This window comes from Ranitomeya variabilis, chromosome 1 (genome assembly GCF_051348905.1).
Source record: "Ranitomeya variabilis isolate aRanVar5 chromosome 1, aRanVar5.hap1, whole genome shotgun sequence".
NCBI classification, from domain to species: Eukaryota; Metazoa; Chordata; class Amphibia; order Anura; family Dendrobatidae; genus Ranitomeya; species Ranitomeya variabilis.
The window spans coordinates 751,357,704-751,376,961 of record NC_135232.1 but is presented as its reverse complement, the minus strand read 5'-3'; the positions used below and the strand labels follow the sequence as shown (position 1 = coordinate 751,376,961).

At 43.4% G+C, this 19,258-nt stretch overlaps 1 protein-coding gene across 1 annotated transcript in view; it reads left to right on the top strand.

The window, feature by feature from the left end:
* MAP1S (microtubule associated protein 1S) overlaps window positions 1-10,008 on the top strand; it is a 108,173-nt gene extending 98,165 nt beyond the window's left edge. Inside the window, exon 7 of the mRNA XM_077270568.1 lies at window positions 8,094-10,008. Within this exon, the coding sequence (XP_077126683.1) occupies window positions 8,094-8,249 (156 nt within the window). The 3' untranslated portion in view covers window positions 8,250-10,008. The remainder of the gene's footprint in view (window positions 1-8,093) is intronic.
* The last annotated feature ends 9,250 nt before the right edge of the window (window positions 10,009-19,258 follow it).

The window sequence follows — 19,258 nt, the reverse complement described above, 5'->3', positions numbered from 1 at the left end:
GGAGGCTTGCTCCAGCGGCAGACTCCGCAGAGCGCGCTGACACCGAAAGAGGTCCCTCAGCGCGGGTCGAGCTGTGTGCTCCCATCTTTGGCGCACCCCTCTCCAGAGGGCTCTGCAGCTGTGTACCCGGCCGCACGCCGGCGGTGATCAGTCTCCTGGCTCGACGCATCACTGGGAGCGCCGGCGTCGACTTCCGGTTCCGGTGACGACTTCCGGGGGCGGGGTTCCGGCCTGGGCCTCGTTGCTGCCGGCAGGGACGCTGAAAGAAGTGCAGCCTCGTGGGACGGTGCTAGTGGGGCCGGGGAGGAATTCCCGCCCACGGTTCAGCGTTCCATCTGGGATGCGTACAGGTCGTCGCAGATCATCAGGAGGATCACCAGCAACTGAGCTCGGAAGGAGGACGAGGCAGATGATTTGAAGCCTGGTAAGGCAATCTATTTAGACACAAACATCTGACAGCACACTTGTCCTAGGAACATGGAAGGTGCAGGTCGTGCAGACATTCAGTCCTCAGAGCTCACCCCAGAACATGTAAGTTATACATAGTGGGGTCTTTTTTTTCACAGCACTAGTCACACACAAGCTAGAGGGCGTTCTTATATCTCTGTTGCAGGATAAAGAAGCACCCAAACGTTCAGCGGCAGTTCCTAAACGCAAGACGAATAGATGCCCACTATGTTCTAACAAACTTCCAGATGGACATTCTAAGAAATTGTGTGACGGCTGTATGTCGGGACTACTTAAAGAGGAGCAGTCCTCCTTTCTGGATAGTATTAAAACTATCATTAGAGAGGAGGTACAGTCCACAGTATCGGCCCTGATGCCGGTCAAATCCCCCTGTCCTAAAAGGCCCAGGTGGGAGCAGGATCCTAGCTCAGAAGAGGGTGAGCTTTCAACTTACTCTATATCTGATTCCGTGGAAGGCGAATGTTCTTCAGCCATCCTCCCAGAAGAGAGAAAGAGATATCTGTTCTCTTCTGAAAACATGGACATACTCCTGCAGGCCGTTAGAAACACCATGAAGGTGGAAGAGGCCACAGAACCCCTTACGGTCCAAGATGAGATGTTTGGCGGGCTCGGAGCTCGCAGAAACGGTATTTCCAGTGAATCACCATATAACAGAAATGATCCTGGAAGAATGGGAGGATGTCGTAAAGAAGCTAGTAGCCCCAAAAGATTTTAGATACTGACTCCCTTTTGATCCAGACGAAACCAAAGTATGGGAATCTGTACCTAAAGTGGATATACCAGTGGCCAAGGTCTCATAAAAGACCACTATACCATTTGAAAATTCCTCTGGTCTCAAAGACCCCATGGACAAAAGATCAGAAGATCTTCTCAAGAAGGCCTGGGAAGCATCATCAGCTATCATGAAGACTAATATCGCGGCTACCTCAGTGGCCAGGTCAATGACTCTGTGGCTAGAAAAATTAGAAACCCAAATTAATAATAAAACACCCAGAGAGGAAATCCTAAAGTCTTTACCGTTATTGAAGATGGCAACAGACTTTATGGCCGATGCTTCGGCGGAATCCGTTCGATTTGCAGCAAGGAACAACGCCCTATCTAAGGCTGGGTTCACGTTGCGTTCAGTGACTCAGTTAAACGGACTACGTTACATCGCAGCATAACGCGGTGTGTCGTAGTCCGTTAACGCCACCATTGAATGCGATGCGTTCGACATTGTTAGCGCACGCCCACAATGGACGTGCGCTAGCGATGTGCCGTCATTGAGTGACGGACCCGAGACGCGGGCTGCAGCGTTTCTGGGTCCGTCACTGCTAGCGCAGATGGAGCTAGCAGATGCTCCATCTGCGCTAGCGCGATTGAACTTCGGCACTTGCGTTAACAGCAGCCCGTTAGCGTATGTGCTGAACGGGCTGCTATTAACGCAATGTGAACCCAGCCTAACGCAGCAAGAAGAGCTCTATGGCTCAGGTCATGGTCTGGCGATACGCAGTCAAAGAACAAACTGTGTTCAATACCCTTCTCCGGCCTTCATGTTTTTGGTCCAGTATTAGACGAACTGCTTGAAAAAGCAGCAGACAAGAAGAAAGGCTTTCCTGAGGAAAAGCCGAAAAATCCACCGTCCTTTCGGAGGACTCATTCCCATCCCAGACAGCACTATAGAGGGAAAGGCGGAAGATGGAGCAACCCGAAAGGTGGTAGAGGCAGAGGTACCTTTCCGGATCAGAAGCCAAGAACCAGCAGACAATGACGCCAGCTTGGTGGGTGGAAGACTCCAGTACTTCTTACAGGGCTGGAAAAAGATCACTGAGAATTCTTGGATCTTAAGTACGATAGAAAGGGGGTACAGAATAGAATTCGGCCAATTACCCCCCAGAAGATTTTGTCTGACTCAGACCCAGTCCTTGACAGTTCACCAGAGGCTTCTAAAAGATATTCAGGAACTTATCCAGATAAAAGCCATCATTCTGGTACCCCACTCTGAGGTTCAAGGGACACTATTCAAGCCTGTTCTCCACCCGGTTTTTTTTATGGAGAATACCGTACGATCATAAAATCTAAAACCTCTAAATCTGTCAGTAACTTACAAACAGTTCAAGATGGTGTCCCTCAAATCCTTAATACCTCTAATCCAGAAAGGATCAGTAATGGGCACTTTAGACCTAAAAAGTGCTTACTACCAGGTTCCCATCTACACCTCACACCAACAATATCTCAGATTTGCTATAAAAGACGGAGATCACATTCTACACTTTCAGTTCACGTGCCTGCCGTTTGGCCTCTCGTCTGCTCCCAGAATCTTCACCAAACTCATGGCAGAGGTGATGGCCTTTTTAAGAGAAAACGAGATCCTGATCGTCACTTATCTGGATGACATCCTACTTATAGCAGACTCCTCTCAACAGATGGAGAAGAATTTAACAACGACGATGTCCGTTCTAAAAAGCCTAGGAAAATCAAACCTCAAACCCGAGACAAGGAAGGCGTTTGTCTGAGTGATCTTAGACTCAACTCAGGAACATACGTACCTCCCGCAACACAAACAAGAATCTTTCAAAAAAGAGATTCAAATATTGCAAAAGCAAAAACAGACCTCCATAACGAAGGCCATGCGGGTGCTGGGGTTAATGACAGCATGCATTTCCAGCATTCAATGGAGTCAGTATCACTCAAGACCCTTGCAGCAGGAAGTCCTTTGACTGTGGGACGGCAGAGACACAACCCTGGACAACAAAGTGCGTCTATCCAGAGACGCAAAAAGATCACTGTCATGGTGGACCATACCAACAAACCTCGAGAAAGGAGGACCTTGGAGAACATCTCCCTGCGTGAACATCACTACGGATGCAAGTCTCAGAGGCTGGGGAGCCCACATAGAGGAGAACTACTCTCAAGGAACTTGGGCTGCGTCAATACGAAGCAGGTCTTCAAATTACAGAGAGCTCAGGGCAGTCTGGGAAGCCTTAAAAACATATCACGAGAAGTTAAAGGACCAACACATCGTATTTTTTCCGACAATTCAACAGTAGCCTTCCTACTGCACCAAGGAGGTCCAAAACATCGCCATTTACAGGACCTGTCAGATACAATATTCTCCTGGGCAGAGCTCACAGTCAAATCAATAACGGCAGTTAACATAAAAGGCACCGAAAACCAGGTAGCCGACTTTCTGAGCAGACAAAAGTTATGCTCCACAGAATGGTCCCTAAATCAGGAAATCTTCCTCCACTTAACACAACATTGGGGTTTCCCGGAGGTGGATCTATTCGCCTCAAAGAAAAATTCAAAGACAGAAAGGTTCTTTTCTCTAAATCCAGGAGACAAGCCGTCAGGAATAGACGCCCTGGCTCAGAAGTGGGATATGAATCTGGCATATGTTTTTCTGTTCAGAGTGCAACTCCTGTGTCAGTCCCTCAGGGCCCAAATATCCCTAAGATCCTAGACTTTCTCCAGTCAGGCTTTGATAAGGGACTAAGGCCTAGTACGTTAAAAGTTCAAATTTCAGCCCTTAGTGCCTTCTATGACTTACAGTTAGCTACTCATCCATGGATAGTGAGATTTGTTAAGGCCATCCAAAGACTCAGGCCTACAATTCGCAGTACAGTACCTCCCTGGGATCTAAACCTGGTCTTGAGTGAACTTTGTAAGGAACCATACGAACCATTAAATCAAGCAGACTTAAAAGCTGTAACTCTTAAAGCCCTCTTCCTTGTTGCAATAACTTCAGCGAGACGTATTGGCGAGATTCAATCCTTATCCATTAAAGATCCATACCTAAAAATTCAAGATGATTGTATGATCCTTAAACTAGATCCCGGGTTTCTCCCTAAGGTCGTTTCCGACTTCCATAGAAGTCAAGAGATTGTTCTATCCACATTTTGCCTAAATTATAGTAATGAGAAGGAGCGTTCTCTTCACGCCTTAGATGTTAAGAGGACAATTCAACACTACCTAGAGATCACAAACAATTGGAGAGTGGACTCTAACCTATTCATCCAGATGGCCGGAAAAAACAGAGGGAAGAAGGCGTCCAAAGCTACTCTCGCTAGATGGAATAAGTCAACTATCAGGGCAGCCTATATCTCGGCAGGGAAACCCCCACCGGAAAGTCTCAAAGCGCACTCGTTAAGGGCAGTCTCAGCCTCATGGGCAGAAAGCGTGGGGGCTTCTATGGACCAAATATGCAGATCTGCAACTTGGTCTAGAACAAATATGTTCTATAGGCACTATAAATTAGACGTTACAGTGAACCAACAGACTACATTTGGGAGGAAAGTCTTCCAAGCTGTAATCCCGCCCTAAAATAGGAGATATTTGGTATTTCTCCTGGTGGTGCTGTCAGGAGGGACGTGCTGGAAAGTAGGAATTAGTCCTAACGGTAATAGTGTTTCCAGGAGTCCATCATTATTGTAAAGCACAGCTCAGGCCCTATTTAACGGTATTTTTATCTCATATTGAAAAAACGGGGTGACAGGTTCCTTTTAACCCCACCACGACATGCGCTGTACATGTACTGTGCAAGTGGTAAGCGGGTTTATGGAGCTGGCTCAGGGGAGACCTGCCGGGTAAGGGGCTGGCATGGTTGTGTCACCTGCCTCTCGAAGGGTGGAGCTGAGCACCTCCTGTAATTGTTAACCTGTTAAATGCTGCTCTCAAGCTCTGATATGTACACCTACATCTTTATATATACCATCCCGCCTGCTTGGTTTCCACCGATCTCTGCCCTTCTCTGGCTCTATGAAGCCAGAGCTGTCAATCAAAAAGGGAGGTGGAGATGAGGGGAAAACAAGCAGGTGGAAAGGTGTATTTAAATGACTGGCCCTGCCGTGCAGCACAGAGTAGCAGGACTTTGTTTGAACAGTCATTTTGTGCTGCCTGTCCGTTTTTCAGGACGCGCCCGTGACGTGATCGCAGGTAGCATGGGTTGCTATGGCAACGGGAGATCTGTTGAGTGCCTTGGTGCTGTATATAGCACAATTGACCAGACAATTGCAGCTTCATTTCCCCTGAGGGGATTAGTAACCCCTTTCTGACGTTTGGCGTAATAGTACTACCACTTGGGAATCTCTCCCTTTGATGTAATCTCTGGCGCTGAGCCCACATCTTTCCCAGCACATGTCAGCTGTTTCCGGCTTAACGAGAAAAAATTAAAAATGTCAGATTTCCTTTTCCTACGTTACAATAAAATGTAATAACTGATGATCAAAAGATCATATCTACACCAAAACTGTATCAATAGCTCGGCGCGCAAAAGATAAGCCATCACCCAGCCCCAGGTCATGAAAAATGAAGATGCCATGGGTCTCGGAAAGTGGTGCTGTTTTTATTTTTTATTTTCTACAAAAGTTTGAATTATTTTTCACCACTTAAATACAAAAACCTAGACATATTTGGTGTCTGTAAACTCGTCATAACCTGGTAAATCATAATGGCAGGTCAGAATTTATGATCATGGTAAAAAAAAAAAAACTATGGAATTGCAATTTCCTTTTTTCCGTTACACGATATGTTAAAACCAATGCGGTCATTGAAAGTTACAACTTGTTCCACAAAAAACAAGCCCACACATGGCCATTTTGACAGAAAAATAAAAAAAAAAAGTTATGGCTCTGGGAAGAAGGGGAGCGAAAAACGAAAATACCTCCAGTCATGAAATAAAAAAAAAAAAAAAAAGTTAACAAATATGAAAAGTCAAATCGCCCCTCTTTCCCACATTAAAAATCAAGATATTAAAAAATACACATGTTATCAGTGTTCAGAAATGTCCAATCTATCAATAATCCGATCGGTAAACAAAAAAAATCAAGGATTCCAAAATTGTTTTTTGTTTTTGTCGTTGCAACTCCACAAAAAATGCTGTAACAAGCGATCAAATTGTCACATCTATCCCCAAATGGTACCTTTTTATAAAACATCTCGCCTAGCAAAAATAAGCCCAGACGTCACCTCTCTGCTGTCCACAATCAGTGTATCGATCAGCCATATCTTCCTTCCTCTCCTCCTCTTGCTTTCTAAAACTCAATTGAACTCCTCATCTTTCCACAATCTCCCCTAACCTCCCCTAACCGATTTATCACAATTGAGGACACCACACTCTGTGCAGTACTGGAAGTCAGCTGCCCTCTTCTGCAAACATCACATCTAAGCTCTTGCTGCCTCCAGCTTAAAATTATTTACAGAATTTGTCCTTTCCTCAACCCTGAATCTACTAAAATGTTGTTGCTGTTTTCTCCTCTGTGGCCTCCCTGCTAACACTCACACCTCTCCAGTCCGTCCTGAACTCTGCTCCATGACTAATCCACCTCTTCCCATATTACTCCTAGGCTTCCCCCCCTCTGCAAATCCCTTAATTGGCTCCCAATTCCCCAACGTATCCAGTTCAAACTGTTAACACTGTCCTGTAAGACAGTCTATAACGTCTCCTCCGTATATCTCTGAACTGATCTCCCAATATCTTCTAACACACAACCTCCCAACCTCCGATCCTCCCAATACACTCATACGTTTCTCACCCAATTGCCTCCAAAAGTTCTCATGAGTATCCCCTATCCTCTGGAATTCTATGCTGCAACAAATCCAATTATCCACCACACTTGGAACCTTTTAAATGGAACTTGAAAGCCTTTTTTTTTTTTTTTTCCAATAAGGTTTACAGCCTGCAATAACGCCTCTCCCCGTCGCGACCCACAAACTTCTGTCTCCATCCTCATTATCCTGTAGAGCAGTGTTCCTCAACTCCGGTGCTCAAGAACCACCAACAGATCATGTTTTCAGGATTTCCTTAGTATTGCACAGGTGATAATTGCATCACCTACACAGGCAATAATTTCACCATCTGGGCCATACTGAGGGAATCCTGAAAACATGACCTGTTGGTGGCTCTTGAGGACTGGAGTTGGGGAACACTGCTGTAAAATATGCTCACAAGGGAAGGGCTCTGCCTCCTTTGTACCAGTCTGTCATTGTTTAGTTTGTAGTTTGTAAACCAGCCATGGGGTGGGCGCTCATAACAGATGAGCAATGACAACCACAGGGGTCTCCTGCAGACCTAAAGTTGTCATGCCAACCCATTTGTGCCACACATCATGTGACTGCTGGTGGGTGTAGTTAGTGAAGCGCATCTGGTTTGCGCAAGTTAAATGGCAGAGATTTAACAGCTGCGGGTGGATTAAGATTCCACCCACGGCTGTTTGGGGGCACAAGACAGCTGACCAGATTAGCTGTCAGGGGCCTGTAAACATGCAGGCTCAGTGTCGGAGCCCTCATCAAACGCTGGGACACGATTTATGTTGTACCTATACGTCATAGGTTGGGAAGGAGTTAAATGACATGCACGAATTTTGCACATTTTAAGGTTTCATAAACCACTTGGATATTAAATGTTTTTTTATTGTTTTACTTTATTAAATTGAATTTTTATTTGTATATCTGAAGTGTTCCAAAAATTCATTTGACTGTGTTAAAGGACTGTCTAGCTATAAGATTGAAGGGAAAAAATGTTAGCACTAGATACATGTATTAAAATTACACAGATGGATGCTGGATGCTTTTAGCCAGCGTTATTTACTTGCATTTGATTTGATTTAGTTTTTTTTTCTTTAATTGCCTGCTTTTTCTGTTCACAGGTTACACTGATTCCTACTTTTGAATCGCCAACCGTTCATGCCTGGTATGAAGAAACGCACGCCCTGCAACAGTCCCTAGGTATCACTGTCTTGGGTAGCACCAGCAGTGTGTCCATGCAGGGGGAGACATTCCCTGCTTGCAAAGTAGAGTTCTAAGTATTTCATATCTTGTTATGTACTTGCATGTTGGGAATTATTTGAGGACATTGTGGTTTATTGGGTGCTTTTTGGATTTTGGAGGCTTTCCCATTATCAATTGCACAGGCTTTTTAATTTGCAAATGCATTAATTCACACTATGGTGTGGACATCCCTATTCCTATCCATTGAGCAAGGAAAATTCTTCTATTTGGACTACCATGTGAAAACGTGTGCACAGAAGAACACTCAATGGCATGAATTCAAGACTTCTGCACTTTTTTTGGCATGGAGTCTTGCACCTGCAAACATTGGACTTTCCCTCCACCGTCGCTGAAGACTTGCACTTACACTCCACATTCAGATGTTTACAGTTGAATTGTCTTTTGTGTGGACTTTAGAAGCTATTGCGTTTCGTGTTGCCAAAGCTGTATGTAACGCTTGTGGCAACCTCTATAAGCCATCACTTTTAATATATGTACCTAGGTGATTGCCTCTGTCAAATAGTAGTGAAAAATATTGCTCCCTGTAAATGTGATGGGTGTAATGAATGTGGATTTCGAATCACTAAAGTACACCCAAAATCTCCATGAGAAGAGTCTTGCATGTTGTACTCTTATCGAGTCAGCAAAGCCTATACTTGGTAAAGCAGGGTACTGATTCCTGAGATAACCATACAATTTCAGCCTTTTTTTAAGGATCAATCTTTGTTGTGTTTTTTTGTTTTGTTTTTTTAACACTTTAATAGTAAATCATGTATAATGTCTAGACTAGATGTTTCTTCAGTATCTGCCCCTGTAGTATCCTACTCCACTTGCAGAATGCTTGGGTACCAGGGGGTAGAAAAGCACATTTATAACCCGATATTCAGATTGTTTTTGACAAATACTATACGGAAATACCACAGGACGGGGGTCACAGCCAGCTGTAGAGAGCTCTAGTTGTAGCAGGAAACTGAGGAGGGCATTGGGCTTCCCTGCTGCTTTCTGCCCTTTTCACACAGCTGATTGTTATGGCTGTCAGATAAATGAAACTGTGATATTTTCTCTAGAAATTCTTTGTTTGCATCATGTTGGCATGGGAATAACAATCATTTGCTCGTGTATGGTTGTTTTTCAAACATTTAGGCCTTGTAAATTCTAGAAGACAATTAAACTGTTAGGTTTAAGGACAGGGGTTTTTCATGGTATGTGCTTGACACTCGAATAAAAAATTGCGCTTCCCTTATAATCAGGCAGTTTAATTTCTGACTCCAAATCCCTGTTGCATATTGGAATGAAAATCCTTTTTGATTACTGTTATTTAACTTAATATTTTTAATGTTCCTGCTGGAGGAAGAAAACCCAGGAAGGAGAATAAGCCAGTGAAGCGGCATCATCTTCCTTTAGTGTCATTTCAGCTGTCCTGTAAAGTATATCATGTCCAAACACTAAACACACCATTTTCTTTGTGATACAACGTTCTGCTAGCTAGTTGTTTTTGTAATTGTATTATAGTATGCTGTAGTAAATGAAGGATTACCTCCTCTTCTCTCCAAAGTTAGTGGAGAATTGTTTCCTAGACATGCCAAAATGTCATGTTAAAAGTGCCAGTCAGCCCCAGGAAGGAGTATAAACGGGGCTTTAAACAGCCTGTCATAGTCCGTGTGTCCACCGTGACAGTGACTGCTTAGGTTGTATTGACCGTCTATCACATTGACTATAATGTTCAGCAACGTTTGTTTTGTGAATTCACATAGCTTTATGTAGACAAGCAAATTAAATTCTAAATTAAACAAGTATGTGTGATTCATTGTCTCCTTATTCCAAATCATTCTTTGTCTAAGCTTGTCATACACATGAGACAACTTTTGGTCAAACGTTTGTTCAGAAGAAAGCAGTCTCTCCCAATTCCCCCCCACACAGTACAGTCAAGAACGTTCGGACAAGCCTTGAATTCCCAAGGGGAGAGGAGAGAAACAATCATGACAGCAGTTTATCTGCCGCGGAATAAAGGATTCTTTATTTTACTTGTACGTATAGCGCCATTAATTCTATAGCACTGTAGAGGCATAATCATCACTCTCCCCATAGGGAATTAAAATTGTGAGCTCCAATCAGATCGTCTTTGAAGTGTGGGAGAAAACCCACCTAAAGCGCAGGGAGAATGTACAAATGCCTTTCAGATGATGTCATTGGTGGGATTTAAACCCAAGACCCCAGTGCTGAAATGCAACAGTGCTAACCACTGAGCCACCTTGCTGCCTGTGATATTTCATAATTGTCAGGGGTGGGGTCCTTGCTTAAATTAGATGCTCAGCTGATGCCACCAAATTCAACAGGACTACTTATAAAAAGGCCTCAACTGCTCAACAGTACAGCTGTCAACTGTGTAGTGTCTTAGTACTGTACCTCTGCCACTGTTATAGGCACCAAGAAGAGCTGATCAGTGGACCCCCCCACCAATCTGATACAGATTACCTATCCAATGTATGCAAAGGTTTTCTTATACTTTGGCTGATATAAAAACAGCACTTGCATTTGTTGAATAGTGATGTGCAGAATGCATGAAGCAAGGCTGGGCATTACAGCACCATGGGTTCTTATTACACAGGATGCAGAAATGACTGTCGGTGTGTGCAGGTGAGGGTCTTCATGAAAAAGCCTAATGGAAACATGTTTCTTTACCCCGCTCACACAAAAATTACAATAAGGCTGCACAGTTCTTGGAGAAGCTTCTATAGCATAATTGTTTCAATGTGGATTACTCTTATTAAATAAACATATTTGATAAACCTTTTTTTAATCATACAGGCAGTTTGATTACTGTAATTGTACTAATTTTCTCCCTCCATGAAGTTCTGTTATGACATAGTCTAGTGGACTATAACATACAGTTAGGTCCATATATATTTGGACAGAGACAACATTTTTCTAATTTTGGTTATAGCCATTATCACAATGAATTTTAAACAAAACAATTCAGATGCAGTTGAGGTTCAGACTTTCAGCTTTCATTTGAGGGTATCCACATTAAAATTGGATGAAGGGTTTAGGAGTTTCAGATCCTTAACATGTACCACCCTGTTTTTAAAGGGACCAAAAGTAATTGGACAGATTCAATAATTTTAAATAAAATGTTAATTTTTAGTACTTGGTTGAAAACCCTTTGTTGCCAATGACTGCCTAAAGTCTTGAACTCATGGACATCACCAGACGCTGAGTTTCCTCCTTTTTGATGCTCTGCCAGGCCTTCACTGCGGTGGTTTTCAGATGCTGTTTGTTTGTGGGCCTTTCTGTCTGAAGTTTAGTCTTTAACAAGTGAAATGCATGCTCAATTGGGTTGAGATCAGGTGACTGACTTGGCCATTCAAGAATATTCCACTTCTTTGCTTTAATAAACTCCTGAGTTGCTTTGGCTTTGTTTTGGGTCATTGTCCATCTGTAGTATGAAACGACGACCAATCAGTTTTGCTTCATTTGGCTGGATCTGAGCATACAGTATGGCTCTGAATACCTCAGAATTCATTCGGCTGCTTCTGTCCTGTGTCACATCATCAATAAACACTAGTGACCCAGTGCCACTGGCAGCCATGCATGCCCAAGCCATCACACTGCCTCCGCCGTGTTTTACAGATGATGTGGTATGCTTAGGATCATGAGCTGTACCCCGCCTTCACCATACTTTTCTCTTTCCATCATTCTGGTAGAGGTTGATCTTGGATTCATCTGTCCAAAGAATGTTCTTCCAGAACTGTGCTGGCTTTTTTAGATGTTTTTTAGCACAGTCCAGTCTAGCCTTTTTATTCTTGATGCTTATGAGTGGCTTGCACCGTGCAGTGAACCCTCCGTATTTACTTTCATGCAGTCTTCTCTTTATGGTAGATTTGGATATTGATACGCCGACCTTCTGGAGAGTGTTGTTCACTTGGTTGGCTGTTGTGAAGGGGTTTCTCTTCACCATGGAGCTTATTCTGCGATCATCCACCACTGTTGTCTTCCGTGGGCGCCCAGATCTTTTTGCATTGATGAGTTCACCAGTGCTTTCTTTCTTTCTCAGGATGTACCAAATTGTAGATTTTGCCACTCCTAATATTGTAGCAATTTATCCGATGGGTTTTTTCTGTTTTCGCAGCTTAAGGATGGCTTGTTTCACCTGCATGGAGAGCTCCTTTGACCGCATGTTTACTTCACAGCAAAACCTTACAAATGCAAACACCACACCTCAAATCAACTCCAGGCCTTTTATCTGCTTAATTGAGAATGACATAACGAAGGGATTGCCCACACCTGTCCATGAAATGGCCTTGGAGTCAATTGTCCAATTACTTTTGGTCCCTTTAAAAACAGGGTGGCACATGTTAAGGAGCTGAAACTCCTAAACCCTTCATCCAATTTTATTGTGGATACCCTCAAATGAAAGCTGAAAGTCTGAACTTCAACTTCATTTGAATTGTTTTGTTTAAAATTAATTGTGGTAATGTCTATAAGCAAAATTTAGAAAAATGTTGCCTCTGTCCAAATATATATGGACCTAACTGTACATTGCTCTACTACAATGGTATAGTGATGGCATGGGTTCTGAAAGTCTGCTTGAAACATGGTCATAGGGTATTGGTGTGGCTTCTGGATGTGTAGCAATGGCCTCTGGGTTGGCGGTCTACAAAACCCTGTTCTGGTTATTATTATTTTTGCACACTTGAAAAAAGACACTTTACCTACATTTTTTTTTTTTTTTTTATCTGATTTGTTCATCCATTTATGGCCATAGGTCTGTTTTACCATCAACATGGCATCTATAGGGGAAGAAGAAAAATATATGAAAAACACTATCCAAAGATGGCATTGCTGCCTAACAACTTGAAGTCTAAATCATCATTCTTTATACTGTATGGTGAGGGAAAAAAAGGTCACGTGTACCCAAAATGGTACCAATTCAAGCTACAGATTCCGGCATATTTGTGTCAAAGGAAATTATAAAGTTGATATGTTATTTATTCCCCACTTGTGTACTCCATTAAAAATTAAATTTGGGGATAAGGAAAGACACCTAGTGTGACATCTGTGAAAACCAGTCTAGTGCTGTATAAAGGACTGCTTTAAAGCATACATTTATGCTTGGTTCCTCATTGACCCCTTTGGACTACCAACTGTAAATGTAGATCAGTACTTGGTGGGCTTTGTGCATCATTGTTATACATTTATAATCAGGCTTTTCTTTGGCAGTCAAACCTCTCTACAGTGCCTCCAGGAGCTGAATTGAGACTGTGCAGCAGGTGTTGGCTGTGAATTTCAGGTTACACTGTGCTGCAAAGACCATAATTGATGCTAACTAGTGATGAGTGAACGTTCTCGGATGAGGCATTATGCGAGCACTCTCTGGCGCTAACCAAGTGACTTCGGGGTGCTCAAATACTATGTTCGAGGCCCCCCGGCAGTATATCACCGGTATGGATTGCCTAACAACCGTGAGACATGCAGCCGTGGGGGGCTCGAACATACACTGCTCAAAAAAATAAGGGGAACGCTAAAATACCACACCCTAGATATCTCTGAATGAATTATTCCAGTTGCAAGTTTTTATTCATTGCATAGTGGAATGTGTTCAGAACAATAAAACATAATAATTATCAATGTATATCAAAATGAATATCCCATGGAGGTCTGAATTTGGAATAATACTCAAAGCCAAAGTGGAAAATCAAGTTAGGCTACTTTCACACTAGCGTTTTTCTGCAGACGTCTTAATGCGTAGTTTTGAGGAAAAAACGGATGCGTCAAAAATAGTGAAAAACGTATGCAACGCATACAGCATTTCGACGGATCCGTCGCAAATCCGCTAAACGGTTCCGTCGAAATACTGTATGCGTTGCATCTGTTGCATCTGTTTTTATGACTGATCCGTTTTTAAAATGGGAGTCTCCCAAATGTGATTGGCTACTGGAAAATAGGGAAAACTATACACTGACTTTTTACAGCCCATCTTTGAAAGGGTTTAGATTAGTGGCAGAGATGGAAGGAGTACTTGGTAGGATTGCGAGTGGGGTAACTGATGTGATATTTGAGACAAATCGGCTGGATATTATAGTGCGGGAGAAGGAGGCGGCAGCAGAAAGACGGAGGATGCTTCTGCAGCAACGTCGACGGAGATGACTATGGATACACCCTATAAATGAACTGCGGATGACCAGGGGTGTCCAGTAGGGTTGAGCGAAACGGGTCGGCAATTTTTAGAAGTCGCCGACTTTTGGCAAAGTCGGGTTTCATGAAACCCGACCCGACCCCTGTGTGGGGTCGGCCATGAAGTCGGCGATCTTCTGAATCTGGAATCGGAATTCCGATACCGATTCCCGATATGTTTAAGATATCGGGAATTGGTATCGGAATTCAGATTTAAGTGTAAAATAAAGAATTAAAATAAAAAATATCGCTATACTTACCCTCTGATGCGCCCTGGTACTAAGCGGGAACCTTCCTTCCTTAGAATCAGCCTTCCAGGACCTTGCGGTGACGTCGCGGCTTGTGATTGGTCGCGCGGCCGCCCATGTGACCGCTCGCGCGACCAATCACAAGCCGCGATGTCACCGTGACGTCACCGAAGGTCCTGGAAGGGCTGATTCTTAGGAAGGAAGGCTGCCTATAAATGTAAAGGTCGCTCAACCCTAGTGTCCAGTCCACTCTCTACCTGGAGTTGCGGCACAATCCACACAAATTTTTCAATTATGTACGGATGAGGCAGGAGCATTTTGATTATTTGCTGGAAAAACTTGGGGATATCATCCAAAGGCAGGACACACGGATGAGGCTTGCCATCACACCGGCGGAGCGGCTGATGGTTACACTGCGGTAAGCCTTTTTTTTTTTTTTTTTTTATGTCATTGCTCATATTTAATGTCATGTAACATGCTGCAGAAAATACTGCGCTGAAACATTGCGTTGCATTTTCTGCAGCATGTTATTTTTTTGTTTGTTTGTGGCCATTCCACTGTTTTACACCTGTTTCATGCAGTTTTTATTGTGCGTCCCGTCAGAACATAAATTTCCACAGTGCCATTTATTGAAACTTTACCATGAAAAAAATTTTTTTAAAATGTTGTTGGTCTGTGCAATTTTTTCTAACAAATTTTTTTTTTTCACAGCTTCCTTGCTACAGGTGAATCCCTGACTTCCCTCCATTATCAATTCCGGCTTGGAATTTCTACAATTTCCGGAATAGTGAAAGATACCTGTCGGGCTATCTGGGATACTTTACAGCAGGAGTATATCCCCCAACCAACAATGAACATCTGGCTGACAAGTGCCGAACAGTTTGAGGAACTGTGCCATTTCCCAAATTGTGTTGGTGCCGTCGATGGGAAACACATCAGGATTGCTAAACCGGCAGGAACAGGCTCTGAGTACTACAACTATAAGAAATACTTATCCATTGTACTCATGGCTATAGCAGACGCCAACTGCAAATTCCTGGCTGTGGACATAGGAGCCTATGGCCGGTCCAACGACTCCCAAGTATTTAAAAACTCTCCAATGGGCCGTTGCTTGTATGGAGAGACATACGATTTCCCGCCAGCTGAATCACTCCCAGGAACAACTGGACCAGCCATGCAATATGTATGTGTAGGTGATGAGGCTTTTCAGTTATCGCCACACCTACTTAAACCATATGGTAGCCGAGACTTAAACAGAACAAAACGGGTATTTAATTACCGCCTTACTCGAGCAAGACGAGTAGTCGAGTGTGCTTTTGGCATATTGACGGCAAAGTGGAGAGTTCTGCTGACTGCAATAAGACTGCACACTCAAACAGTAGACGAGGTTGTTAAGGCCTGTGTGGTGCTCCATAACTTTGTACTTTCTAAGGGTATGTGTCCACGTTCAGGAAACGCTGCGTTTTTGACGCAGCGCTGAGCCGCAGCGTCAAAAACGCAGCGTCCAGATGTTACAGCATAGTGGAGGGGATTTAATGAAATCCCGTCTCCACTGTGCATTTAAAAACGCATGCGTTTTTTTCGCAAAAACGCATATGCGATGCGTTTTTTCAGAACGCAGCATGTTGCTACAATGAGCAAAACACGCAGGAACACCGCAGGTGACCTGCCAGTGACCTCAGGTGCATTTTTGGTCAGGATTTTACCTGCATAAAATCCTGACCAAAGCTTGAAGCAAACCTGAACATGGACACATACCCTATGGAGCCTGTTTCCGTTGATGAAGAATCGGAGACAACCTTGTGGGATTACCGCAGCATCTCTGTTCGCTCCGCAGGTTCTGTTACCAGAATGAGGGACCACTTTGCGGAATATTTTGTGTCACCTGTAGGGCGGGTTCCATGGCAAGACAACATTGTGTGAAATCTTTATTTCATGTTTCATGGATTTCTGTACAAATTTTGTTTCCCAAAAAAAAAAAAAGTTTCCAAAAGTGTGGTTTTCTTGGTAATAAACCCAATATGTTATACCTTTAACCCCTTGGTGACGGAGCCAAATTTTTTAAATCTGACCAGTGTCACTTTGTGGTAATAACTCTGCAACGCTTCAACAAATCCCAGTGATTTTGAGATTGTTTTTTCATGACACATTATACTTTATGATAATAGTAAATTTAGGTCAATATGTTTTGTGTTTATTTATAAAAAAATATCAAAAATTTGAGAAAAATGTTACAAAATTTGCAATTTTTAAAATTTGAATGTTTATCCCTTTAATCCAGATGGTCATACCACAGCAAACCATTAATAAATAACATTTCCCACATGTTGGCTTTACATCAGGACCATTCGTAAAATGTTCTTTTATTTTGTTAGCATTTTAGGAGGTTTAAAAATGTAGCAGCAGTTTTTCATTTTTTCAAGGAAATTTACTACATTTATTTTTTTAGGGACTTATCCATGTTTGAAGTGACTTTAGGGGTCTCATATTGGGAAACCCCCAAACGTGATACCATTTTAAAAACCGTACCCCCTGACATATTGAAAACTGCAGTCAGGTAGTTTATTAACCCTTCAGGTACTTTGAATTAATGCAAAGTGGTATGACAGAAATGAAAATGTGTATTTTTACCACCTAAATGTCTCTAACTTCTGAACAGATTACTACAGCAGTCAGACGCTAAAGGTACCTTCACACTAAACGATATCGCTAGCGATCCGTGACGTTGCAGCGTCCTGGCTAGCGATATCGTCGAGTTTGACAGGCAGCAGCGATCAGGATCCTGCTGTGATATCGCTGGTCGTTGGTTAAAGTTCAGAACTTTATTTGGTTGTCAGATCGCCGTGTATCGTTGTGTTTGACAGCAAAAGCAACGATACCAGCGATGTTTTACAATGGTAACCAGGGTAAACATCGGGTTACTAAGCGCAGGGCCGCGCTTAGTAACCCAATGTTTACCCTGGTTACCAGTGTAAAATGTAAAAAAACAAACAGTACATGTACTCACCTTCGCGTCCCCCGGCGTCCGCTTCCTGCACTGACTGAGCGCCGGCCGTAAAGTGAAAGCACAGCACAGCGGTGATGTCACCGCTCTGCTGTTAGGGCCGGCACTCACAGTCAGTGCAGGAAGCGGACGCCGGGGGACGCGAAGGTGAGTATGTACTGTTTGTTTTTTTACATTTTACACTGGTAACCAGGGTAAACATCGGGTTACTAAGCGCGGCCCTGCGCTTAGCAACCCGATGTTTACCCTGGTTACCCGGGGACCTCGGCCTCGTTGGTCGCTGGAGAGCTGTCTGTGTGGCAGCTCTCCAGCAACCAAACAGCGACGCTGCAGCGATCGGCATCGTTGTCTATATCGCTGCAGCGTCGCTTAGTGTGAAGGTACCTTTAAGGCCACTATTTGTTCATGAATTGCCATGGCAAACATCCGGACCACACAATCATGATCTGAGGGCACCAGTTTGGATAAAGAGGAAGCCCCTACACTCTGTTAACCATTTATAATGATGTAGTCACTATTGACAGCAGCATCTAAGTGGTTAAACAGATTTGGATGGTGCAAACAGTGATCGTGGCTGATACAGCAAGTTGTCAGCTATAGTGTACAGCCGACAGCTGCTGGATTGTCACCTGTATGGGGACGCTATTCTCTTATATCTCAGGTCAGTTAAGACGTATTGGCTGTCATTAAGGGGTTAAACGTGTGGTGTTTATATTTTTTTTACCTTTTTTTTTAGTTACCATATTACCTAAATGAAGGCACAGACACAAAGAGTAGAGTTTAAATCAAAATGATTTTTATTTGAATTCTTTTTTTTTTTTTTTAATCATTTTCATTTTTGTAAAAAATATCTCTTTTTTTTTTTTCAAATCATTTCTTTATAAAAAAAATTTTTGTAAACTTGTAGAAACATTAAAGGGACTCTGTCACCTGAATTTGGAGGGAACAATTTTCAGCCATAGAGGCGGGGTTTTCGGGTGTTTGATTCACCCTTTCCTTACCCGCTGGCTGCATGCTGGTTGCAATATTGGATTGAAGTTCATTCTCTGTCCTCCATATTACACGCCTGCGCAAGGCAAGTGCAGGCGTGTACTATGGAGGACAGAGAATGAACTTCAATCCAATATTGCAGCCAGCATGCAGCCAGCGGGTAAGGAAAGGGTGAATCAAACACCCAAAAACCCCGCCTCTATGGCTGAAAATTGTTCCCTCCAAATTCAGGTGACAGTCCCTTTAACACTTGAACAAAAAATCAACACTTTGTTGTGTTACAGGTCTTCAAAGTGTGGGGTGGAGATACTAGTGGAGGGGCTGGAAGGTTGGACCACGTCGATAGGTGGGGAAAGCCTACTGGGTTGGGGTGCAGTGGAAGGGGGGTAAAAGCAGGAAGCTGACCAGAGGGGGGTGGTGTTGGGGTAGGTGGCATACTTAATGGGGAAGGAAAGCTAGGCTAGGAAGAAAACAGTGGGGAAGACATTTGGTTTGGGGGCCGGGATGGGTTTTGGGACTGGGTTGGGTATTGGGACTGGGTTTGGTAATGGGGGGGCCTGGGGTGGAAATGTTGTAGTGGCTGTGTGGGGGTAGTTTGGGGTTCTGACAGGACCTTAAGTAAAGCATC